The following is a 25762-nucleotide window of genomic DNA, read 5'->3' on the forward strand; positions in this document are numbered from 1 at the left end:
TTTTTTTTTTTTTTAATTTAAATTTATCGGGTTGGTTTTTTTAGTTTGCTGATTCACTTCCATTACATTAATTAGAGACATTGATAATCTGTAAGAGGTGCTGTCCCAGCCTCCCCCTGCTCTGCCCACCCCCCCCAGCCCCTCACAACCCCCAGCAGCCGCCTCCAGCCGTGTCAGTACAAGGGGGGGGAGCCTGGGGCAGAGAGCTGGGAGGGTTTGGTGTTGGGGTTTGTGTTGGGTTAATGGTTGGACTGGATGATCTTCAAGGTCTTTTCCAACCTCGATGATTCTGTGATTCTGTTTTGTTTGTTGGGTTCTGCTTTTGGTAAGAGCCAAAGCTTTTACACCCCTGACCTAAGCTTGAGCTTCCCCCCATGTGACACTGGTCCCTTTAGGCTGTGCAGCACAAGTTGCCCTGACCCTGGAGTGTGTGAATGTGCAGTTTTCATTCCTCTCTGCTGCAACTCACAGCAGCGGGGTAACGCCAGCAACATTCTAGTGCCACGGACAGCGAGGCCGCCAGGCAGCACGTGCCTGCGCAGAGGACACTGCTTAGTTTTCAGACTAGCAGTTAGACGAGCCCAAGACTATCTCACAGTTCTTACTCAATCTGGATGCCTGATCATGAAATAAATCATCTCTTCAGCCGTACATCTTAGTCCTCGTGTTGCAAATTCATAACCAGGACAGACGGGCACTGGCAGCAGCCGCCGTCCCTGTCCCCCCGTGGTTGGCTGCTACAAACCCATTGCCGAGTGCGTGGAGCCCCTCTTCCCCTCTGCTGCGTCCTGCACCTGTACAATTTGGGGGCAATCAGGTACCAGCTGGCTGCAATAACATTAAAATAAGTGTTAGCACTAAGTTCAGTCTGATCTGGTTTTCCACAAGGAGCAATCTGCATCCCCGCTCCCCACTCCCACACTAACCAGGTTGTGGATTTTTAAGCGGTTTCCCTGCAAAACTTGTCCCATCCCAACTGGCATCCACCGTCCCTGCCCCTGAAGCACTGGGGGCCTTTGCCCAGTTTCGGGGGGCTGAAAGGTGTTGGTTTTTACAGCCCATAAGGGGAACAGAAGGAAAAAAGGAAAAAAAAAAATCATTGCAGCACCTAAGGGCCAGGCCAGCAGCAACAACCCCTCGTCCGGGCTGAAGCAGGTTGTGCAAGGGGAGCATGACCAGACCTCCATCTGCTTTTATTTAACAATAGGGAAAAGGAGTGTTAAATAAAGCTTTCCCCCAGCTCCACGGAGCTCTGTGAGGAGGATTCCCACCCCTCAGTGCCTGCAGGCGAAGGGCTCTCTTCCCCAGGGAGGGAGGATGGAGGGAAGGTAAAGCTGTGGGTCTCTGCTCATCGATGGGAAGGTCCCTAATCGCAGGCAACAGGGCAAAAGTTTTGTCTGAAACAGATCTCAGCACCCTTGAGTGATGCTACTGCATCCTCGGGCTGCCAGTGCCTCTGAACATTCTGGTGACACAACCCGGATTAACAAAGCACAGACTTACCGGCTCTAAAGAAGATGTTTATTTAGGTACTGCAGGCTGCATTGCATGTATAATACAATATTACAGTCATTTAGTATTGTACAGAAATAATTAAAAACTTTACAGCTCATTACAAAGTCTCTTTGGATTTCAGCTCATTTAAAGTACACGGATCGACACGTAACACCGCAGTGTCAACAGCCACTCTATATACAGACCCACTACATTTACAGAAATCAACAGGACGGGGAGCTGGGAAAGGCTCTCCCGAGACACGGCGGGGGTTTGGGGGGGTGAAAAAAAAAAAAAAAGCCAAAGGGCCGTGGGGTGCTGGGAGCAGGCTGGGGGCACCCAGGGCAGGGAGGGCTGAGGCCAGGTGGGTCCCAGCCCGGTGGGCTCTCAGAACGTGGCTCCTCTGCTGCCTCAGGGTGAGTCTGGCAGCAGAAAGCGACGGGAGAGCAGCTGCTCCTACCCAACAGCAGCAGCAACGCTCCTCGGAGAGCAGCACTGTCCCTCCTGCCCCGCGCTCCCCACGCCCGCCGGGTTTCAGTCCCAACCCACCTCCCCACGCTCTCCCGCTGCAGATGCCAGAGCCAGGACAAGGCTTAGCAAGGCTAAACCCAGCCTAGCCGGGGGCTCACAGCGGAGAGCAGCAGCTCAGACATTCTTGGGGGTGAAAAACCCAGCAGGTGGTTTAGCAGGAGGGTGGAGAGAGCAGAAACCAGAGGTGGGCAAAGATGCAGAAACAAGACACTTATTTGCGACCCCAGCTGCAGAGTATTTTGTCGTGTGACCAGCCTGCACTTCACTTGTCACCATCTTCCTTTCCTAAGGGCCAGGCAGCCCACAGGCCGGTAGGAAATTCCAGCCCCTGACACAGGGGTAAGGCACTGGGAAAACTGAACGTCTCGTGCACAGAACTGGCAGTACCAGCCGAAGGACAACAAGCATCGACACAGAAAAGACTTCAGCAGCTCCGTTACTGTACGCACGGGTCTGTGCCACACCCAAGCTCGGTTTGTCCAGGTTTTCACGACGGGTAGGTAGGAAAAAGGGGGGGTTCTTGGTTTGTACGACAGCAAAGAGGAGCTGAACATCCCACCTCGCAGGCAGCCTCCATCTCAACCACTGACAAAACTCTCTTCTTACAAGCTCGGGCAGTATTACCACACAGAACTCGTTTCTATTCGTTGTCCTCAACTAAACTACTCATTAAACAGCAAAGGGCCACGGCCCTCCAACTGAGAAGGTGTTATGTTGGCCACAGAGATCAAAACACCATGAGCGTGCTGAAGATAACACAGGAAAAAGGCTTGGCTTGGTTTGAGAAAAGCCCAAAAGTTCCTCTAAGAAAGCATCCCCGTGGCTGACCCAGAGCAAACGACTGCCCACTGCAGAACCCCGCGGCCCCCGCAGAGGAAGGGACCTGCAGACGCGGGTTTGGGCCGTTACGTTTCCTACCTGCCAACACACATTTTCTACACCCAGAACCCAAGACCCATCCGCAGTTCAGGGACACAGAACGCAAGCTTGCACCACCGAGCAGACACAGGAGATGAGACGCTCGCTACAAGTTACAGTTCCTGCATTAAATATTCTTTTTCCCTGTATAAAGTGCATGAAAATATTGGAAAATATGCATAGCTACTAACATGCCAGCCACAGCTGCTGGGGCAGTTGCAGTCAAGAGCACCTTCTCCTTTATGCTGAGTGTAGAGTTTTCCCAATGTTATCAATAATAATAATAATAATAAAAAAATATTACCTTCACTGTGGTTTTAAACTGTTTTCTGGTTAGTTGGCTTAGCTGGTGCAAAGTAACAGATGGCTTTTGAGTAGAGGGGTGTGCACTTACTGTGCCAAAATCTTGGAAAATATCTTTTGAAGAAACCTCACGTGCCCAGGAAAGCCGGGATGAGCAGGAGGGAGTCAGAGAAGTCCTCTAAGAACATCCTCATGGCCAAATTTGATTTGTTTGGCTTTCCGGAGCTTGTCCTGAATCAGGGTGATTTGGTTAGGGTGGCTTTGTTTTTGGGGCAGGCTTCAGGGTGGGATCTGAGGAGAGGTTTAAGCTTCAAAAGTCAAACGAGACAGTAAAAACCAAGAGAGCTACGAGTCAAATCCTCCCTCCACCCAAGCCAACCAGCTGCTCTGCTAACAGAGCTGCTGCACCACGCTCACTGCCCACTGGTGGTTCAAAACACACCAGGCACAGTTAAGATGTTTGCTTCCAGGACAAGTTATCCTAGAGGAGGCACCAAGTATGTTCTGCTCAAAATGTCTTTCCTACCCCTCTAAACACAGGCAGCATGGTTTTGTACCACGATTGAGGGTGGGTGGATGAGGAAATCCACCCGTATCAGCCTCCGACCACGTGCCCCAGATATGCAAACATACATCCTTACGTGGTCAGAGCTGCAGTACAAATAAAACCAGAGGAATTTACAGCAGGGAGCATAAGGAGAGAACTATTAACCCAACTGCCTTCTGCCTGACCCGCTCACCCCTGAGACTTTGATACCTTTACATGGGTCCCACACAACTCCAGTCTTCAGAGACAGCGGTGCAAGAAAAGAGGCTTCAAAAGGACTTGGACAGGTTCTTCCCTTCATATCTCCCCCCCTACCCCTTCCAAAGGGGCCACCTAGCAAACATCAAGAAGTTTTAAAGATATTCCTAAATCCAGTAAATGAAATGCTGAGACTGAAAACCACAACTGTCGGTGAGGGGCCGTTTCACATCAGTGAACTTTCTGCAGCACGTCAGAACAAAGTGCAATTAGAAAAAGGGTAAAGATGGATTTTAGAAAACTTACAAGGCAGTACAAAGAGGCATCGTATTAATTAGCAGGTGGTCTTTCATCAGCAAGACTCATCACACCCCAAAACGAAACGTCCTTTTGCTGCACGAACCACATCTAGAAAAACAGTTACATTTTTTTTTAAAAAAAACCAGGATTTTAGGGTCTGAATTCTTTATTACTGTATTTCTCCCATCGTCCTGGCTTGAGCGGACAGGAGCTTCGTGCAAAGGAAAAGGAGGAAAAACTGTACACTAAAAATATCTTTAAAAGCTGGTCTGTACATTTTATATTAAGATTTCTTTACTAAAATTTAGGAAACACTGACACTAGTTACACAAATTGAAAGGATATATGAATCCCTGGCAGTACTATGCATGCCGCATTGTAACCCATCCCACTTATTTCTGCTACAGATTAGTTTCTATTTTAATTTTATTCCTTCTGCATAAATGATATTAATTACAGTAAATCAGCATAATTATCTCCTTCGCTAAGCATCCCTATCTCCTTTGATGACAATGTATCTTTCCCTTGGACCTCTGAACCAGATGGCTAAGGCACTTAGATACCCATGTGCAGCACGGGCGGCAACTAGATACATATTAAAATTTAATCATTAATTTAGCATCCTAAATATTCCCCACGTAGATAAAATGTCTATTGCTCAAGCTGTCCAATACCCCCCCGCGATGACTAAACAAGATATAAACAGCTCAGAATAGAAAAGTCTGTGGCCTTCCTTGATCTGTTAGAAAACGAGCGTGCGTACGTCGATGCGCGCACACACGTACAGGGATGGAGCATCTGTGCCACAGGCAGTTAAAAAACTCGTAAGGGGTTACCAAAAATAAAACCAAGTTTTATAAAAGCCAGCCCAAACCTCCCGTTTTCAAGAGAGAGATCAGTTTTGGGGGACGACTCCTCAGCTGTGCTTTCGCGCGCCGCTAGGACGGTTCAGCTGGCGAGGGAGGCACCTCCTCCTCGGATGGATGCTCAGCAGGGTGCTAGTGGGGCTCCTCTGTGCAACGTCAGGCGGTGGATGATTGTAAAGCGCAAACATTTCATCGTATTTTAAAACAATAAATAAAAATAAATAGACTGGATTAATCCCATTACGAGGACAGCGACCCTCTGCTTTGTATAACTGGTAAAAATCCGAAGGCTGGGTGGAGGATTGAAGCACTGAAGTGCCGAGATCTCTGCAAAAACCTTCTTGGGCCAGAGGGCAGAACCAACAAGAAGAAGGTCCTGACACTTTGGGGTAAGTGGGAGAGGGGATCCTGTCGCAGTGAGAGCGTATGTTAAATAGATTAGACAGCAAATTCACTCAACTCCCCTCTTTCCTAAAAAGAAGGGATCAAAAATATGACAGAGTGGGTCACAGGCCTTCTCCTGTCCCCAACAAATCAGCTAGAAAGATTGTGCTGATTTCCATGGAAGGACAGAGGGACAACAGGACAGTAATGAAAACAGGCACTGGTCCCAACTGGTCCCAGGTCACATCACCAAAAAGCTGTTGTTTTTTTAAATAAAGGGGCTCGGGGGTTCTTTATTTCCAAATAAAAGTTTTACGTTTGCTTCTCTGCCTGTCTGGAATCAATATAACTTTGCCCTTTCACCAAGTATGTGACATGGAAACAGCTCTTATGAAATTAGAAAAGAACTGTTATTTGGGGGAGTTGTTTTTTGGTTTGGGTTTTGTTTTTTGTTTTGGGGTTTTTTTTTTAGAATTGCCAGTCACACCGAGAGATGCACCAGTGTGTGGGTAGTATTTTATAGCTATTGGAAAGCCATAATTTGAACAATTTATACATCTCTTCCTTCTCTGAAAGGTGGAACAGAGCAGAGCTTACACCCACCCACCGCCTGCCGTCCGTCGTACCCTGAAGCGTCACAATTTGTAACAGGAAACGAAGGACGAAGATCCAGCACCATGACAAGGCAAAGAATTAACATGTCAATCACCCAAAGCAGAGGGAGGAAAACAAACAAACAAACAAACAACCTTCATTAGTGTTTGCCACAAACCAGAAGTTCACATGGATGGTTGAGCTTCCCCTGGCTGCGTCGCGCGGCGTTTGCTGCGGTGGGTAGGGCTGTCTCAGTTTGCCCAGGATTTCCTGTTCTCTGCGTTTTTCTGGCTCTTCTCCAGCCGCAGCATGGATCCTCCTTCTGATTTCGCCAGGGCTGTGAGTGAAGCCAGGTTGGAGGCTGACCCGGAGAAGTTGCTGCTCTTCCTGTTCTCAGCGGCGGCTCCTCCTTGCAACCTCAAGCCGGTGCTGCGCCGTCTTGCCGGTCCCGTGGCCTTTTTAACTCTGCCTGGTTTCACCAGCAATCCGTAGCCTGGGTTGCATCTGAAATACTGCTTCCCTCCAATCGAGCCGTCATTCTTACCTTTGACAAGAAGAGAAAGAAAGATGATGGACAAAATGGTTTTTATCCCATGCGTACGGTGTGCTACTAGGAGGATACCAGAAGAAGAAAATGCTGAAAGGGAGAACGACTGTGTCCTGTGAGTACACTGTGAAGGCAAACACCCAGGAGGAGAGCGTGCTACGGGCACTAGAGGACAAAGCTGGTACACTTACTGATATAAAGACAAGTCTTCCAACTACCAGACGAGTAGAGAAGTGGGAGCAGCCTTCCCACAAAAGAGGGACCTGGGGGTGTTGATGGACAACTGGCTGAACAGGAGCCAGCAGTGTGCCCAGGGGGCCAAGGAGGCCAACGGCATCCTGGCTTGTGTCAGCGCTAACATGGCCAGCAGAGACAGGGAAGGGATCTGAGCCCTGGGCTCGGCACTGGGGAGGCCGCCCCTCGATTCCTGGGTTCAGTTTTGGGCCCCTCACCCCAAAAAGGCCATTGAGTGACTCGAGCGTGGGCAGAGAAGGGCAACGGAGCTGGGGCAGGGTCTGGAGCACAGGTCTGCTGGGGAGCGGCTGGGGGAACTGGGGGGTTCAGTCTGGAGCAGAGGAGGCTGAGGGGAGACCTCCTGGCCCTCGGCAACTCCCTGCCAGGAGGGGGCAGAGAGGGGGGATGAGTCTCTGGAGCCAAGGAGCCAGCGCCAGGCCCCGAGGGAATGGCCTCAAGCTGCCCAGGGCAGGGTCAGGCTGGCTCTGAGGAAGGATTTCTGTGCAGAAGGGGCTGTTGGGCGTTGGGATGGGCTGCCCAGGGCAGGGGGGAGTCCCCGGGATCCCTGGAGGGGTTGAAGAGTCGGGCTGAGCCAGCGCTGAGGGATCTGGGGGAGTTGGGAACGGTCAATGTTAGGTTAATGATTGGACTGGATGATCTTCAAGGTCCTTTCCAACCTAGTTAATTCTATGATTATGTGAAAAGTGAAGATAAGTCAGCTGGTTTTATAGCTGAACTTGATAAAATTGTAAGATTAGAGGAAGCAGCTGCCTGCGACAGCGGAAGGTTGGTCTTGACTCAGGTGGCTCCTGCAGGCTGGTGCTCCAGTGACACCAGTATAGCTCACTGCTGAACCCCAGCAAAGCCACTGCACGGAGACAGTTAGTCTGATGGGACACTCCACCTTATTCTTCCTCCCCACTGTTCAGCAGAATTCTTTAATTTCACCAAAAGTCTTAAATAATCAGTTTAGCAACAGATGCATTCACAAACTACCAGGAAGGAAGAAAAAAAGACAGTTCAAAGAGCTTTTGGTTTTCCGAGTTTAGGAGAGTCTGTTGTTGAGAAAACGTGCTCTTTCCATGTCATAAAACCTTCACAGAACAGAAAGAATAATTTCTTTATGCTGAAGCTGTTGAGTTCTTTCTATTTCTCCCTTTATATAATTTAAAATTCTCACAATCACTGTTCTGAGTAGTGGGGCAGAGACCACTCCCATCTGTAAAGGGAAGGCAAAAGAAGACAACAGCTCTTTAATGACATAAGGTCACTCCTTTTGTTTTACAGGTGTTTCCTTCTCTCTACACCATTACCACGTTGGGTCCAATATACCCTCACGTGGCCAAGGACTTGTTTGTAGTGTGACAAAGATACAAGTTTGTGACCGTATTTCTCAAGTGAAGCTCCAGATGTGCTAGAAAACAGTTACACTCCAACATGTCAGGGACTTAATCCTTGTGTGGAAACAGAAGGGGGAAAAAATATCCAGTAACATCAGCAGTTGAGTCCAACAGACCAAAAATTTTGTAGCTGTTTGACTCTTCCACGGGCAGCAAAGCTGAGGCTTACTGGCTACATGCAAACAGCTTAACAGAATTAGCACTGTGGACTAGAGTAGCCAGACTGGGAGGGAAGGTGATTTTCCAAAACTAAAATGAATCTGTAAATATATATTTTTTTTCTTTTTTTTAAAATAGAGTGTGAATTCAGGACTGAATTGGGTCTACAACTTTCAAAGGGATTAGAGCTACAGTTTGCTTTCCAGGATGGCAAACTCCAGAGAGTTTTTTGAAACCAGCTGAAAACACACCATCCAGTTTAGCTTTTATGAGCACACCATGCGCAGAGAAGATAACTGCTCACTTAATGAGAGTTCTGGATCCTTGACACAGTATTTATCTCGGTGAACGGCTCCAATCCCAGGGAAGCGTGCAGCAGGCGAGTGTGGGCAACTCCCTGGGACATGCTGATTCACCAAACAGAGCCTGCACTGCAGACCTGGAAAGCTACAGCTTGGTTAAAAGGATTTAAATAAGGAGCTTTATGTGCCCTGGGTAAACCAAACCCTCTCAAACTATCAAAGACAGCCCTATCTACTGCTTGTCTCTTGGATTTTCCACTAGCACGCCCTGCCTTCCCCCAACCCTGCCTACTCTTGGAGAAAATGAGTCCCAGGAAAGTGGACATGAACTCGCAGAAGAAAGGAGTCTATGAAGCCTGGGGCTCCAGCAGAGAACAAATGCCAGCCATCATCTTTCTTTCATCTTATGCTAAAGTCAGTTTTTCCATATCATGCTACAACAGCACATATGAACAGAGCTTCCCTGGGAACAGCACCCTAGTTTCCAAAATACATGTATTACAGCCTAAATTCTGCAAAGTCTATTGTTGTACAGGTAAGAGTCAGACAGGAACGACAAATGAGAAGCTGCAAGAAACCTCAAATCATCTCTGTGTCCTGGTGGTCAACGTTATGATTATTTCCTACTGGTTTTCACACATAGAGATACATAGACACACACACACACACAGTCAGTCTTTTGAAATTTTACAGCTTATTTTAAAATAGCCTGTGAAAGACTAGTTAACCTGTTAAAGAGACTCTGCAACTTATTTAGTCTAAATGTTCCTTTGCTCATTTGAATCCCTGTTGTGTTTTGGACACCTTCAAGCTCAGAGCAGAAGCCCTGATGATCTTTGGACACAAGGAGTGTCTCGTGCAACTACAGCTTTACTGAGCTGCACTGTAAAAGCAATCCTGATCCCCACCTCCATTCTGAGAAGCCAAGGAAATAACTGAAAAGGGACACACAGTTCAGTCAGAGGTCAGTCAGACTAGGCAGACTGGAAAAAGATAAGAGCAGGGAAAGATCTTTACTATTTCCTGTCTCAAAATGAACCCAGTAACGGCTAATGAAACCCCTCCTCATCAAAAAGGGGCATAAAAATGAGCACTGCAAACTCTGACATCCCGTCTGCTTTACACCCAGCCTAGATCATTATTTTACCTGAAGGTAAATCCAGTTCGACACCAACCCATGTTCCCTCCTGAAAGTCTGTGGGCCCGATGTATCTAACAGTGCCCATCTTATTTGCGCCAACGGTGACATATTCTCCCTCTTTCAGCCACTCAGGAATTTCACTGGCATCTTCAGAGTCAGAAGTCACCTCCAGTTTTTCTTCTGCCATCTCTGACCCGTTATGGTTCAGTCCACGGGCAGCAGACGTGCTCTTTTCTCCTTCTTGCTGCTCTTCTGTGTTTAGTGAAGACATGGGATCTGTCCCCAGCATGCTTGTGAAGGACTTCAGCTCTGATGTCTTGACTTTCTGGATTTTGAAGGGGGAAGCTGGAATGCCAGGTGAGGACAATTGGTCAGGAAGAATCTGTGGTTTGGAAAACCCCTGTTCTGAAGCCCCAGAAGCCATTTCTTTTTTCCTAGCTTGTCCTGCTGACTCCATTGATTGTTTGGATAACAACTCCTTCTTTGGAGTGGAGGTAGAGAGAAAGGTTTTTACATCAGTGGCTACAGAGGCATCACTTGCCTGCTCGCTTTGAGTCACAGGAGATGTGCAAGATTTTGATTTCATAGCATCATTTCCATTCACTTCAGTGCTGTCTTTGGGTCTTGAGTGAGCACTTTGAAGGCTGGAGGCATGTGGACTCTCTCTCTTAGCGCTGAGACAGCTTTCTGAAGAACTGTCTGAGTGCCCTGGCATGTCCAAAGAAGAGACCTGAGCTGCAGTGGGAGCTGGGAAGTCACTCACTGCGGGCACCTGACCTCCTGCTTGAGCCACAGCATCGCTTCCTGCTGCGAGGGCTTCAGAGAGGGTGGCTGTCGAGACACTGTGAGAGAAGTACCCACTGGAGGCTTCACTCAGAGGACTTGGAGGTCCTTCCTGGGAGTCCTGTGCCGGGGTGTCTCCCGTGGGCTGCTGCAAAGGCACTTTGGGTGTCTTTTCCTGACTCTTGTCCACCTCAGCTGTCTGTGCTGCAGTTTCAAGTGGCTGTTTCCCCGCTTCCTCTTGGTTAATCTGAAACAGAAGAGGATAAGGACCATGGAGCTCTGTTATCCAAAATCTCTGGGCTAAAAGGATAGATACAAGGTCTCTGGGACGTACTAAGGTCTTCAGCTTATCTAAATCCCTGCGTAGCTGCAATCTCCCAAAGATGCAAGCTGATCCGAAGTCAGCTTTGCAAACCTGGTAGGATTGTCAGCTCATTTCTTCCATTAATAAGAAAAGTGTCAACCAAAAGAAATACGTTCCCCAATATTTACTGAAAAATTATTTATATTACAGGAATGGTCATTTGGTGTTTGAATAGCAGGATTTATATGAAATGTGAAACAGCCATGATCTATAAGTCTCTCACAGTTATTTGGCTTAACTCTCACGATTGATAAATCATGCCTCTCCAACTAAACTGTCATTTATGTCCCCGTTTCCAAATGCCATTCCCACCTCAATGCCGCCAGCACCACACACTTTCAGAGTATGAAATTAACTGCACCTCATGAGATTAACAGCCCATTTTAGTGATGTATTTCTTGGCTGTAAAGTTTACTAAATCTGATAGATCAATATCTTTTGCCAGCACATGTACTCTAAAAGATTAGGATGTCTCTAAATCTCTTTGGGAGGGAGGGAGGAGGCTGCTATTATGAAGAAGGGAAAAAAAAAAGTGGTTGGAGGACAGCAGTTTTGAACATATCCTGTCTTAACTCAGGCCTGTATTTTTGTTTACTCTTCAAAATTTTGTGGTTTATCCCATCTAGTGGTTAGGTGTCCCAAACTACAGGATTTTCACCTTACTCGGAAGTGCCTTTTCCACTGGAAACTTAAGTGGCATTTGAAGAAACAGGGATTTGATTGAATTACAGGAATTTCAGAACCAAAGGCTAGCTTGCTATTGCTAAGTGAAATGTAATACAGAAAAGTTTTTTTAAATATTCTTGTAGATTAAAGACATCTTTTTAGCTTTTCTATGGAGAGGATGGCGTGCACGTGGACTCTGGAGCTCTGCTCTTTCTTTGGGTTTTCCCTTTTAAGAGTTCAGATAACACACGTTTTACTAAGACAATAAAAGCACAGTGGGAGAAAGCTGATTTGCTATTCATAAGACTGAAGTTCTGCTGAACTGTGGGAGATCATACGGTCTATTTTCTCTCCAGCTTAGCAAGAGCCTTTTCTTCACGCTGATATCATGAATTGGCTTGAAATTTAAAAATGAGAATTAAGCTCAACACTCAGAATAACAGACACGTTCTGTTTATAGAAAGCACCAGAGCCTAGCAATTTGCCTTTTAAAGCAGCAAAACCGCTAAATTTTAGCTAGTTAACTGCTAATGCAATCATATGATTAACCAGGCTTTCAAATATGAAAGTATAACCACAATATAAGGGGAGGTTTTACCAGGACCTAACAAAACACAACAACACACACTGCTTTTAATTGTCTCACAGTGAATCAACAGTAGAAGTGCAACAGGTTTTTTAAGGAGCTAACCCAGCAGTGGCTTTTATCTCCTCTGGTTTCCAGGCAAGTGAGTATGTAAATTGTATCATCACATCCTGGGAGGTGTTTACCTGTTTTATCTTTGCAGCACTGGCATCACTACTGGCAGACTGAACCATAATTCGTGGGACAGTCTGCAGGAATAAAAAACAAAACAACAAAACAAAAACACAGAGCATCATTCACTTAAAGGATTAAATACTGTCAAACTGGTAAACATTAAAACTTATATTTGAATTTTTGGATGGAATCACAAGCAAACCTTTGTCACAAAAGGAGGGAGGATTGCTACTTTACTGCATTCTGATGCCACACTCTGAAGGCGTAAAAACCTTAACCAAGGCATCCCTGAATTTTAACAGATAAGCAGCTACAAGTACAAATTCACAATGTACAAAGTTTTCTTTTAGGCAGTTGGTCAAAGAGAGCCCACTGAGCAACCAGATGACAAAGAGATCTGAGGTTACGCTGGTCTGGCTAGCGAAATCCTCAGCTTCAGTCCATCTCCAAAACTCTTTCTCCATTTCCAGTATCTTAGTTCAGTTGAGCTTTTAGCACTGTTCGCTTTAACTCAAAAAGGAAACCAGAAATGAGATCTGTGCATCCTCTTTTCAAAGCGGGCATCACCACTGCCTGCTAGAGTGACAGAATCCCAGAATCACTGAGGTAGGAAAAGCCCCTTGGGATCATCGAGTCCAACCCTCAGCCTGACTCTACAAAGTCCTCCCCTACCCCACATCCCCCCACAGCTCATCCCAACGGCCCTGAAACCCCCCCAGGGATGGGGACTCCCCCCTCCCTGGGCAGCCTGTTCCACTCTCGGACCACTCTTGCTGGGAAACATTTTCTCCTCCTGCCCAGCCTGACCCTCCCCTGGGGCAGTTTCCAGCCGTTCCCTCTTGTCCTGTCCCTGATCCCCTGGGAGCAGAGCCCAGCACCAACCTCTCCACCTCTATGTGACGACTACACATGCCATTTGCTAACCACAACACACTGGTCCCGTGCTAGAAGAACCACTTGTGTTACGACAGTATCTTCTTCTCTATTAGATCATGGGGCTTGATACGAAGGCAACGACAATAAATGTCTTTCAGTTGCTCTGTATTCAGGTTTTTATGTTAAGATTTGAAATAATCACTCTCCTCAGACTTTAACAGCGAATTGTGACACTTGACTATAACTCTTAGGCCAAGCTGTCAACTTGGGCTGTCACGCACTGTTGACACAGGAGGGAAAGGGACCACCAGTTCAGTGGAGAACCTTGGGAAAGGGAAGCATGAAGAAAGGAGAGAGGAGAAGGCAGAAACATCTCTCTTTAGCACTGTTAAATAACATACTGCAAGTGCAGATTCATAATTTCAGGGAAAGAGCTCTTTAAGGGTGACATATTACACAATTTGGGAGCAGTCTGTTTTTGGTTTTTTTTTCTTCTTTTTTTCTCCAAGGGACTTGAGAACTCCTTCTGTTGAAATACACAGACAGCTACTTCCAGATTTCAACAATCTGTTTAAAGAACCGAAACTTTCCAGCTTAAGAGTAAGGTACTCTTCTCCTGCATCCCTTCTAAGTACAGTAAAGCAGGAATATGACTAATCCTATCCCCAAAATAAATCAACACGGGAGAAAAGAACAGCTATTATTTATCCAGAGATTGCCAGACATTAAATAAAAACAGAGTTGATCAAGGTAAAATATAAAAGAGACAAAAGACAGACAAAAACCCCAACAGGTTCACAGTGGATCAAAATAAATTTTTTAAGATGTTATAGCTTCAATTCAATAATAGAAAGCAGGAGAAGAGAGCTTTGCTTGTCATTAAACTTGCTAATAGAACCTACACCACTGAAGTGGGGTTCAGAGCAAACTGGCTCTATTTTGGGTGCACAAGGTATTAGCATTTTGAGATCCTCACTAGGACATGCACTGGAGCTCCAGGAAGCAGATGGTGACCCGAATCAGAACAAATCAACGAGGCCTAAAAATAAACAGAGCTTTAGGGCTTGTGATCCAGTGGTTTTCAGACACCTCCAGAACTTCACCTTCCTTTGGAATAAAGTAGCAACCTTCTAAGACAAAAGTATGAATCTGAAAACAACTGTAGTACTGACTTGAGACCGCATCCAGAGGTAGCTTAGAGCAATGAGGTGTGTGAGTACTCAGACTCATCCTAAATATTAACTCAGACATGCAAGGATAGCTTGATTGTCATAACAGCCAAGTGTTTCACGTTAACAAAGACTAGAGAGGAAAGGGATTACCTTTCTTAGGAGAAAACCCTGCAAATCTTAGGTTTAATAAAAGCTTATCATGGTGTTAAAGGGAGCAGAGTAGTTGGCAGAACACTTATTCCCTCCTCTTCAACCATCTTTGAACCATGGGTTGGTCCATCTGGGGAGTGCAAAGCCAAGCTATTAAATATCATCACCTTTTAATGAAAAAAGTATCTGTAGTCACAAGGCATTAGGGCTAATCCCTAGGCAGGCACTTTAAACCTTTTGCAGAGGTGCAGCTGAACCTCAGGGAGAAGCCAAGGCTCTTGAATTCAAATTATCCCAGTTAAATATCTCCATGCTCCAATGCTAAAAGCACTGCGTTTTGGCATCTCAGAAAGGTTGCGCAAAGGAAAAAACACTGTCCTTTTTGCTTCCACACTACTGTGTGGGAGCTGATGTAGCAGGGGAAACAGTCTTTTTCAGCAGAGCTTGTATCAGGCACTAAAGCCAGCTCCAAGCTCTCACACTGGCACCATAACACAACTTGATTTTTTGCCCCATTTTCTCCCAGTATACGTGCCATCTCCGGGAAGTGAGGGAAGCTGAGGTCTAGCATTGTTATCCAGAAACAAGCACTCAGAATTGGAGTTAAGAAAAAGTATTTAAAGATATTTCTCAGTTTCTTTGATTTCCTTTCCTCCCTTTAAAACAATAAACAGAAGAAAGTGTGTGTTTGGGTTTTTTTATCTCTCAAAAACCTTCAGTCTTACAGCCTGTAAATCCATGAAATCTAAAAATCTGACTGATATCAAATAACAAAAGAAAGAAAAACGTTACACTTTAATCACTCCTCATCAAGTTATCCTCCTGAAAGGATGACAAATCTCAAAACTACAATAACTTTGCCAAGCAATGTTCAGAAAAACGTGGAGAGAAAAAAGCAATTATGAGAAGTGGCACTTGCCCAACTTTGGTGTTGACAAGAAACAGATGGGCAGAAACACCCTCGCTGGGGTAGCAAGGGTACTAAAGCAAATCTTTGTTATGAAACGTAGTCAAGTTACTGGGGGGAGGGGGGGGAGATATACTGAAAACAATGTGTTTGACTATCTGTGAAGACATTTACTGGATGAAAAATATTTCTGAACTGGGAGCCAAATTCTGTCATTAAACGTTTGTAGATAGTGACTGCTAAACTAGACATATATATTTACCCGATGGCAAAACATGACCCTTTTACAGTGATAATTTTTGGCACAATTTCTTCAACCAAGCTGACAAGATACAGAGTAAGACAGAACATGAAAGCGATTCACTTTAAAGCATCTTTGAATCTTTGTAGAACAAAAATTGTCTTTTTCCTAAGAGCTGCTACTCTGCACAGTGAGTTTATAAGGATTTCTAAGAGTGTGTGTTTTCTGGTCTGACAAGAGGTTGCTGTGCATGTACTTTGAGGTGACCAAAAGTCATGTAGTTACTATTGATTAGCATAACCTGGAGACCAACCTGGTATGCTGGCGAGTTTGAACTGGAAAAGAAAATGTGTGTATCACCCCACTTAAGCACCAAAATTAGTCCTAAATGAACTATTTTTCATACCATTACATATATATATATAAAATGGGAACCTCTTCAGCGAGCTCAGAAGAACACAGTTGGCATTTCAACGTCGTTAAACATTTTGTAAAACGCCCCTGACAATGGCGACTGATGACTTCAGTACAAAGCCTTCTGACTGCATGTCACGGGATGAAAATCCTTCGATGTTAGCACCCAACACACAGAAAGTTCAGTGGCGGTTAACAGAACAGGGCCAGCATGTACAAGATTATCCTCCGAGCTCCACAAATGGTCTAGCCAAGGTTATAGCTGATGTAATCCTAAAAGGGCATTATCAGAAAACGTCCACTGCTCTTGTCTAAGCTTTACCATCCGCAGATAGGAATGACTGAGCTCAAGGACTGTCACACTGATGGTATTATGCTCACATCACCATTATAAAAGCAGCTATTGGGAACTTCTGCAGCAGGGCATAACAGTTGCTTCATGAAGTGTAGATTTAAATCAGTTTTGAGCACTTGGGATAAAATACTTTCAACAAGACACACACACAGCAATGCAGTAAGAATTCTGAATCCCCCTAGTACATAGCCAAAAAGAATTGAATCCATTTTAAAAAGGTCCTTCATTTTAAAAAGGTCCCCCCAACAATATTCCTCGCTGTCCTCAATTTCAAAATCATTCTGAAGTCATTTATCGCTCAAATATAAAATCTCCTGCATTCTAAAAGATCTGAAACCCAGTACAAGTTAGTTTGTTGGGTTTTTTGTCTTCACTAAAGACACTGTGTGTTTAAATATTAACCTAAACAAGCCCCTCTTATTCCCCCTTCCATATGTGGAACATTTCAGCCTGTAATAATACTTCTGAATTCCACATTTCTAATATACTTTATGCAAAATTAACTACACCATTTTCTATGGAGTTAAATTACTTCATTCCTAGGTCTGAGCAGATTAAAAGGGTAATTCATAACCATTTTCAAGTTAGTTCATAAAGAAGTTTCGGTGGCTTGCTCTAAGAACTTTAAACCCCATTTTTCCATACCCATTCTCATTAAAAACTATTTATAGGAGGATGATAGCGAAAAACTGAACTCAGAAAGAAATCAAAACACTAACAACTCAGTCACAAGAACCAGACACATATGAGCTCAGCTGGCCACAGAGGATCTGTTGAGCTATGCTGATTATAGCACCCAAACGATTCTTTATTTGAAACTCTGAAAAAAGCCTTCGAGATTTTTAAGAAGGTTCTCTGAGGCCACATTATTTACATTTGATTAAGGAATGTCAGTTCTAGCAATTATACTATGCACCACGCACATCCACAAAACTGTTATTTTTTAATGCACTGCCAGAAAAAGGCTTTTGTCTATTTAGATAGCTTTTCATTAACTGCTTTTCATTATTTTTTAAGATTAATTACTATGTCTGCATGAGAAGGTGAAAGAGAAAAAAATTGAGAGCTGCCCTCTCCACGTGTCACATGTCTGCATTTCTATACCACAAACCAAAAATGAATTACATTAGCACATGGAAATGCAGAGTTGTGGTTGGTTTGGGTTTTGGGTTTGCTTTTTTTTTTGTTTTTTTTAAGATAGCTGTGACTCAAGTTCTCTTATTTAAGCCATGTGCTAACAAAAAGACATTTGAGAATACAACAAGGTTCTCGAGTATGAAGGTGACCAAAATCCACTTACCAAATGCACATTGGTCAGAGGAATGTGCTTCTGCCACAGCAATGTCAAAAAACAGAAACTGAAATTTAATATGTACATTTTTAATGGCAGCACCCAATGATGCCCTAAAATGTAATTACACGGGCAGTTCCTGGAGATCAACAGGGTCATAAGGTAAAGAACAGTAATTCTGCTTGGTGCACACTATAAAAGCCTCAGCGTGTTAATAAAAAAGACAAGCTTCAAGAGCATGTACATAATATCATTAAGCACAGATAGATGAAACTCCGATTCTCCAGCCACCTGCATATTTTACACAAGTATTTTAAACTTTTCTCTCTCAGCAATAATAAGGTTTGGTAAAGCTTTAAATCTTGCACACTGCGGTACTAAGCTTTTTAAAGGATAGACTAGGAAAATAAAAAGCAATTGTAGCAATCCAAAAAGGTTTAAACTGTTGGCTTTTTTTATTTACAGACTACTGGCAATTAATTCAAAGGCATCAGATAATGGAGAAAATAGGCATTTTCTAACTTAAAGTATATAAACAGCTTCATCAGAAACCAATCTTTTAGGTACATAAACAGCTTCATCGGAAGCCATTCTGCTAGTTACATAAAGAATCCTATTATGCCAAATTAATTCAATCTAACTAATTAGAGAGCAGGAAGTTCTTTCAATTATTTTATGTGCTGTCTGAGAAACACACTTGAATACGAGAGCAGATTTCATTAATTGCGGTTCATTATTCTCCAGATTAGTTACTAAACTTGCATCAGAAGGTCAAAGACAGCAATTTTGTTAGCTGCCACCACCTTGACTGGAATGTCTCTGCATTTTTGAAACTCAGGCAACCACTGACTATAAACACAAACAGCACTGGGAAAAAGCGTTTTGTTAAGGTAACTTCTGTACGTATTCGCTTACTTTCAGGTTGGTGCCAGCCTAAGCAACGGCCTATGACTGAAATAAAAAGCTTCTAAAATAAAAAAGGGTGTTTTCGGAACAAGCGATCAGAACTGCATCTTCTGTTTACTCACACAGAGATTTGGTAACACAGCTCAGAGAGCTGCCGGGTCATGACAAACTTCAGTGATAAACTTAAAAAAAGGTTAAGTACTACTCCCTTGGAAATGATGCTCAGAAGCACTAACAATCAACTTAGCCGTAAGACCCTGCCTACAAGGTGCAACAAACCAAATCTGATTCAAGGCCAGGTTGGACGGGGCTTTGGGCAACCTGGGCTAGTGGAAGGTGGCCCTGCCTGGGGCAGGGGAGTGGGACTGGATGATCTCTGAGGTCTCTTCCAACACAAACCATTTTGTGGTTCTATGATGCTTTCTGCAGAGATGCACAGCCATCTAACCCTGGTAATTTAACTACAACATACTGGAGGTTTAATGTAACAGCTGGGTTAGCCATCCAATTCAAGACGGTTCACCAGCGTTTTTCCAGAATGGGTTTAAATGATATTAGATAATTAAGTACTCTCAAATAGTGTAACAGATAAGCACTGAAAAGTGAGCTTGACAGGGACTTGGGAAATTCTCTTTCACTGTAGTTGTCTGATGAACCAGGCGAAAGTAATAAACTGATCCACTTAGCTTTTTGGTATTTATGTTCAAACACCTGTTATTATCTATCTGCTCGTTTGCTTTTAGCCAGGAAAGGATGATTTAGATCCTTCCATTTTCTTTGTAAAGCGTTCCTTTGGTAATTTCTATTGCTGAGCCTAGCTCTCCCAATTTGTTGTTTACAGCAACAGAAGTCCATCAGTTGCCAGTTAGGGGTCAGATTCTTCTGCAATTACAGGTGAAATACCCTTTTAGCTTCACCTCTCCTTTACATTTGTTGTACTTTACCACCTACTCTCACCCTGCGCATTCATTTATGTCCCCTGCCACTGCGTATTGAAGTTTTATTCTTCTGCAGAACTAAGATGCACTGTTCTGTATCTTCTGAGACTCAGAAATATAATTTTTCGTGTCCTCTCCATCGCGTAGTTTACTACAGTTATGCAAGAATTACTAGCTGGCCGTCTCGCTCTGGCAGGTTAGCGATAAGGTGTTAAAGCTGATTGCCAAACACTGACCCCCACAGCAGCCCCATCATCCACCGAGTACAATAGCCATTCATCACCGCCACCATTTAAATTCTTCTGGCCACATTTGCATCATCAGGCCATTATAAAGAAACAGCAAGAAAGATTATGAGACATGATATTTATGATCTTAAAGCCAGCCTTGCTACAGCAGCAGGTATTTATTTTTCTGTGCTGCGCAGAGGCGGCTGTAGCTAATTCTGTAGCAGTTCCTTCAATTTTTGCTCTCTTTTCTGTGCCCTGTGATTGCTAACAGAAGTGAAGCAGCCCTGTCTCCGTACTGATAGAGCTGCAAAGAATATCTATAAAACCTCTTAAACCAGTGAGGGATATTTGTAATACCTGTTCTATTGTAAAACTAAAAGTAGCAAATAATTTTAAGATTTCCTTTTATTATACAGAGCCAGCGGTGATGGAAAAATTTAGGTTGCTCTCCAATGCAACCAAGCGTTAAAACACCACACACTCCTGTTTATATATTAGCTTTTATATTTTTTAAAACAAAGAAGAAATAGCATTGCCTCCTATTAAAATCTGCTGTGATCATGATCTGATCGAGTTTCCTTAATACAAATTAAAATCTCTTAACATAGGTGTCTTTGTAGTTTAAAAACTGACTTCAATACAAATAATGCAAGACTGATCTTGAACAGTGGGAAGGAGTGGGAACAGGTGGTTAGACTAGAGGCAGGAAATTAGGCCTCGCTTCTAATCTCAGCACTTATTGATTCAGTAAGAATTCAAGAAGTTGTGAAAGGCTCTCACTGCAACTGTAAAGAGCACCTATTTGCATCTTTTGATACCCAAATACCTTTAAGGAAAGCCGCTGTCTTAATTTTAATTCTCTACATTTCATTGATGAGTAAGTTGATATGATTCCAGTCTCAGCACTAAGACTGATGTAAGCAAAAGGCAACATGAAAATGTAAAGAATTAAATTGGAGAAGATATAGGAGTAAAATTTGCTCCTTTTATTACTTTGTAGAGAATAAAACCACAGCCAAAATAAAAATATTTTAAATATACTATATTTTTATTTGCGCTACGTCTGTCATAATTTAAAAATATTTAAGTATTAGTGTATTTATTTTTGTTCTGTTTGTTTATTTAATAGTCCACTGTACTTCTACAATGACAAAAAAAACTTCCTGTAGTCCTGGGACATTCTTCTAACAGTAAGTTTAGTTGTAGCAAACAATGGAACAGAATGTCTGGATCCAACCGCAAAAAAAATAGCTGCTTGGGGATTTTAGGGTTTGTTTTGCAGATTTCCTTTACAACATTTGTCTGCATGTCAAGAGGTGAGGAAAGGTCTAAGTTAACAGGTAACGTGCTTCCAGAACTCCAGACAAGTGAACAAGATGACAGCAGAGCGAGCTGGATGGTTAACAAAGCATGGACAGAATGCACTTGTGCAAACTTCAACAAGATCTGACTCCAGATTTATTTTCATTACAGCTTGTTAAATATTCCAGACTTACACTACAGAAGACTATTCCTCTGTAAATAAACTATAGCTTCTCAAATAAAGGAGATGATATTTATTTATAATGGGATTCTGTATTTTATCTGTTTTCTTTAAAAGCCAGTAGCATTTTCTAGTCAGCTTGACCACGCACTAGCTACTGCTCAGAGGACACAAGCCACACCTGAAGCAGGTGAAAAAAAAAAAAAAAAAAAGAAAATCAAATGCTTCTTTGACATGGGGAATAGATAAAAGAACAAACAAAAGCAACTGTCCAAAGTATATAGCAGAAGATAAAAGGTGACATGAGCTGGGGTGAGGGGTGGGAGGGAATGGTATATGAAACAACAAATTAAAAATAGAATTACATTTTCCACTTGGCAATACACAAACAACACTAAGTGCACTTCATAAATTTTACTATTGTTGCTGCAAGTGGTATTACCATAAATCATGCTGGTAGTGTACTTGGCACTTCTAAAAAGCCAAGTGGGCTGAGTGTATCAATAAGTTTAAACAGCTCCACTATCTCTGGACAGGATGGAGGGGAAATGCATCACAAGGCTTTACTATGACTAAAAGCTTGGTTTGCACTGCAACAACGTATAAACCAGCACTTTGCCAGCAAGTCTAACACCACTCGCCAATATTATTGCATAGCCTATTTGATTTCGTTTTTTTACCTGCTGTGCAAGGGGAGAGGTCTGCCTGCCCTTTTTCTCATCTCTAACAGGAAAGAGAGACTTCAGCAGCTTAGGCATCTGAGGCACGAAGGACTTTACAGGACTCAGGTAGGAAGCAGCAAGGCTACCAATACCTGTTGGAAAAATTAAAAAAAAATTAGAACAGTCATGCTTTTGGGAAAGGACAAGGAAAAAAAAAAAAACCAAAAAACAAACTTGATTCAAACGCCCCTTAAAAATTATTACAAAACTTTATCATTTTAGTCTAAGATGACATCTTCCAGCAGTCAAAGCATTAGATACAGAAAAGCACGGAGGCTGGCTCCTCCCTTGAAAGGGACATATGGATTTGGGTGGGTCTTAATCTGTGGCCCCAATATACAGAAGATTTTTTTTTTTTTTTTTTCCAAATCACATGGTGTGAAAAAGCTTGTTGTTTGCAATTGGACAATTGGAAACATAAAGTGCTTTATAACTTGCAGAAGCAGAAAAAAAACAAACCCAAGCAAGCAGCAAAATCAAAAAAGGATGTCCATACAACACAATTTTAACAACAATTACAAAACTTACTGGAAGTAAAAGATGAGAAGATCCAAGTGAAGAAAAAGAAAAAGATGTTAGGGGCATTCAAGTCTCCTTACTCATACTGCATTTTTTTCTATACTACTCCCCCTTGACAAAACCTAGGTAGGTATATAAAACATCACTATTTATCTCTGCACTCTCAGTTACGTATTAGGCACATTAGCTGCAAAATATCCATCCTGTTCCACTGCTGGTTATTTTCTAAAAACATTAGCAGCCTTACTGACTTTGCTGTTTTACTCAATTTGGCTGTAGAAATTGAACTACTGAGATAAAGACTGCATCTTTAGACAATTTTTAACATGTGGCATTTACCTCTCAGCAGAATTAGTATCAGATTGAAAGGAAAGGCTAGTTAGAATAGCCTAGAGTCTGAGTAACTTAGCCACAACTGCTGAATGTTCACAGAGAGGGACCTGCAAAGACATTGCTCCGGAGAAGAAATCTCTCTGCCTCTCTGAAAGCAGCTCAGCTGTATCTGACATTCAAGAGCTGCGGCAACTTCACTGCACTTTTAGGAAAGTTGTCTTGGCTTTAGGAAAATTCTTACCCGGATCAGGAGAGTGGTTTTGCTGCCCAGAGCCTGACAGAGAGGTACGAGATGGACTAATGCCTCTACTGGAATTTGTGGCACCTTGGGATACATCTTGCTGACTCTCCCATCGACCCTAGAGGAAAAAAAAAAAATTTTTTTTCAAATTTAGCATACCAGTGAGAGTACAGCAACACTTACATAGCATGCCAGCCTGTGCAGCCCCTTTGCAAAGCTCACAATGCACAGAGCTGAGGAAAGACCCTTCCCCAAAAGCATTTTTAGTGGAAACACCCAGTCCTGCAACAATGAGCACCCTCAGCATCGAGGCACAGGAAAAAGTCTACTTATAGACCTTAAAGCTGTAGTATTTCCCTCAACTATACAGCTGTGTTTTGGAAGTTGAGTACATTACAACCAGGTGAAAATAAAATAGTCTGCCCAAAATTCTTTAATATTTTGTGCACCTACTCTGGAAGCAGTCATGAGTGAAGGCTGGATGTAGAGTGTCAGAGAGAAGGGATGAGGACAGACAGAGCTCTGAACAGGAAAAGAAATAGGATCTTAGACCTAAAGGCTGGATGTCAGTGCCTAGCGGACAAGCTGATCAGGTCAAGAGGAAGCAACTGCAGTACTGCAACTTCTCTATTGCTAACAGAGAGAATCTCCAAGATAGTATTTCACACCAGTGCACAAGCATCAAGAATCTACGTAACCAAATGGTTTTTTCCTAACTCTATCATCTTGATATGTAAAGTCATTTACAGACTCATCTGCAATGATTATGCTAAGTGACTGGCCAGAGAGTGTCTCTGCTGAAAGTTTCATGTGGATACAAGACGGTATGTTCCTACACCAAACTGAGCTCTACATTAGGTGTGCAGAGCTGAAAGGGAGGTGCTGACATCCGTGTGGCTGTCCTGCAAACTTCTGATACAGGCACACTCGCAGTGCCTGCCCAAGTTTCTCTATACTGCTGAAGAGCAGGCTCTAATAAAGCTATATGTTGCTAATTTACTTAATTTATAGGAGACCTTAAGGCAATTCAATATCCGTTTAAGTCTATGGGTCAAAAGAATCTGGTCTCAAATGAGAGGAGAATTCTCAATGTCTGTGGAAAAGTGTTGTCCTGTTCAGGTAGCAGAGTGCCCTCAGGACTACAAGCTTGTAAAGTTTCACCTTTCCAAAAATAGAGGTGGCAAAGACAGGATGGTTCAAACCAACACAAACTGAAGTCTGATCTCACTTCTCGTAAAGAGTTATGCTACCTTTGGTACAGTATCTGTACTTGTCTGGATTATATTGTATCTGAATCTTACTTATTCTTTTAAAAAGATGTAACAGAAAGAGAAATATTTTCAGGAGATGATACAGCGAACATACTACAAAGGAGTCACAAGGGATGGATAAACCTGCTACATCCCAGACCACAAGTTTCATGTATTTTTTTTTCTGGAGGAAGAGCAGTGGGAAATGCACCTTTTCAAGAAGCTTCATGTTGTTGGATGCAAGGAAATAATACGACCTTGAACAGAAAAATGACAGGCAGCTAAACTAATCTTAACTGTAACTTGAAGTCATGAATGTTTCACAAATAATAAATAAGCCAGGATAGGAGGAATAGATTTCTCCAATGGGTTGAAGGTCACACTGAGCAGCCCAGAGCAAAAATCGTTTCCATTTGGATCTATAAGTTAGTCCCTTAGAAGCTCTCCTGCTTTGAATAGCAAGTAACTTGCACTTTTGCAGAGCAGTACCCGTCTTCAGCCCTCTACCAGCTAACATCCCTATTATCAGATGTAGAGACAGCAGGAGCTGTTTCTGTGAAGTAACATTTGGGATACCTAAAGGCTAACGGATGTCTGACTTCACTGGAGGCAGCCATTCTGAATGTCAAAACTGATATAACCCAGGCCGGGACTAGCAGTAATACCAGGGTTTTGTTTAGTCTTGTGTTTTTGAGGACTTTGGTGTTTAAGCCCTTCTTGAAAGCTTCCTGTTCTATCAGCATGGACGACAGAGCTGTTCTACCCATACCTTAAGCCCCCAACTTAAACATTGTCTTTGACCTGCAACTCATTTATCTTACACACATCAAAAAGTCATGTCTATGTCTGAAAAATTCTTTCCACAAAATGCTTCTATGAAACATTCTTTCCTATTCCACTCCCCAGAAACTCTTATTCAGGCTTTTGCAGTCTTGTGTTTCAACTAGTGCAGGTTTCTTTCAGGTGACCTTACCACGTGCAGTCTTGCCTCACTTCTATCCATTTAAAATATTGCTCAAGAAACTTCTTTCTTAACCTGCCATTATGATCATTTCACACATGGCAGCAGACACTGAAAGTCAGCATGAAAACAGCCAACGACTTCAGGCTATACTCAAACTGTCGTCCCCTTCAGGATGTGAAATGTTTCCTGGAATCTCCTTCTCCGGCTCCCACTGATGGGTTAAGTTTGCAGAAGAGTCAAAACATGCGAAAAGAGTTCATACTCTATCCAGCTGAGGAA

At 43.3% G+C, this 25762-nt stretch overlaps 1 protein-coding gene across 1 annotated transcript in view; it reads right to left on the minus strand.

Moving 5' to 3' along the window:
* Nucleotides 1–6011: 6011 nt before the first annotated feature.
* The window catches only part of KIF13B (kinesin family member 13B), a 115484-nt gene continuing 95733 nt past the window's right edge, over nt 6012–25762 (minus strand). Inside the window, exons 35-39 of the mRNA XM_026846379.1 lie at nt 23270–23387; nt 22135–22268; nt 12503–12565; nt 9925–10948; nt 6012–6679 (exon numbers count right to left, since the gene is read on the minus strand). Coding sequence (XP_026702180.1) covers nt 6387–6679; nt 9925–10948; nt 12503–12565; nt 22135–22268; nt 23270–23387 — 1632 coding nt within the window. The 3' untranslated portion in view covers nt 6012–6386. The remainder of the gene's footprint in view (nt 6680–9924; nt 10949–12502; nt 12566–22134; nt 22269–23269; nt 23388–25762) is intronic.

Source organism: Athene cunicularia (assembly GCF_003259725.1).
Source record: "Athene cunicularia isolate RWA chromosome 3 unlocalized genomic scaffold, athCun1 chr3_part1, whole genome shotgun sequence".
Classification (NCBI taxonomy): domain Eukaryota; kingdom Metazoa; phylum Chordata; class Aves; order Strigiformes; family Strigidae; genus Athene; species Athene cunicularia.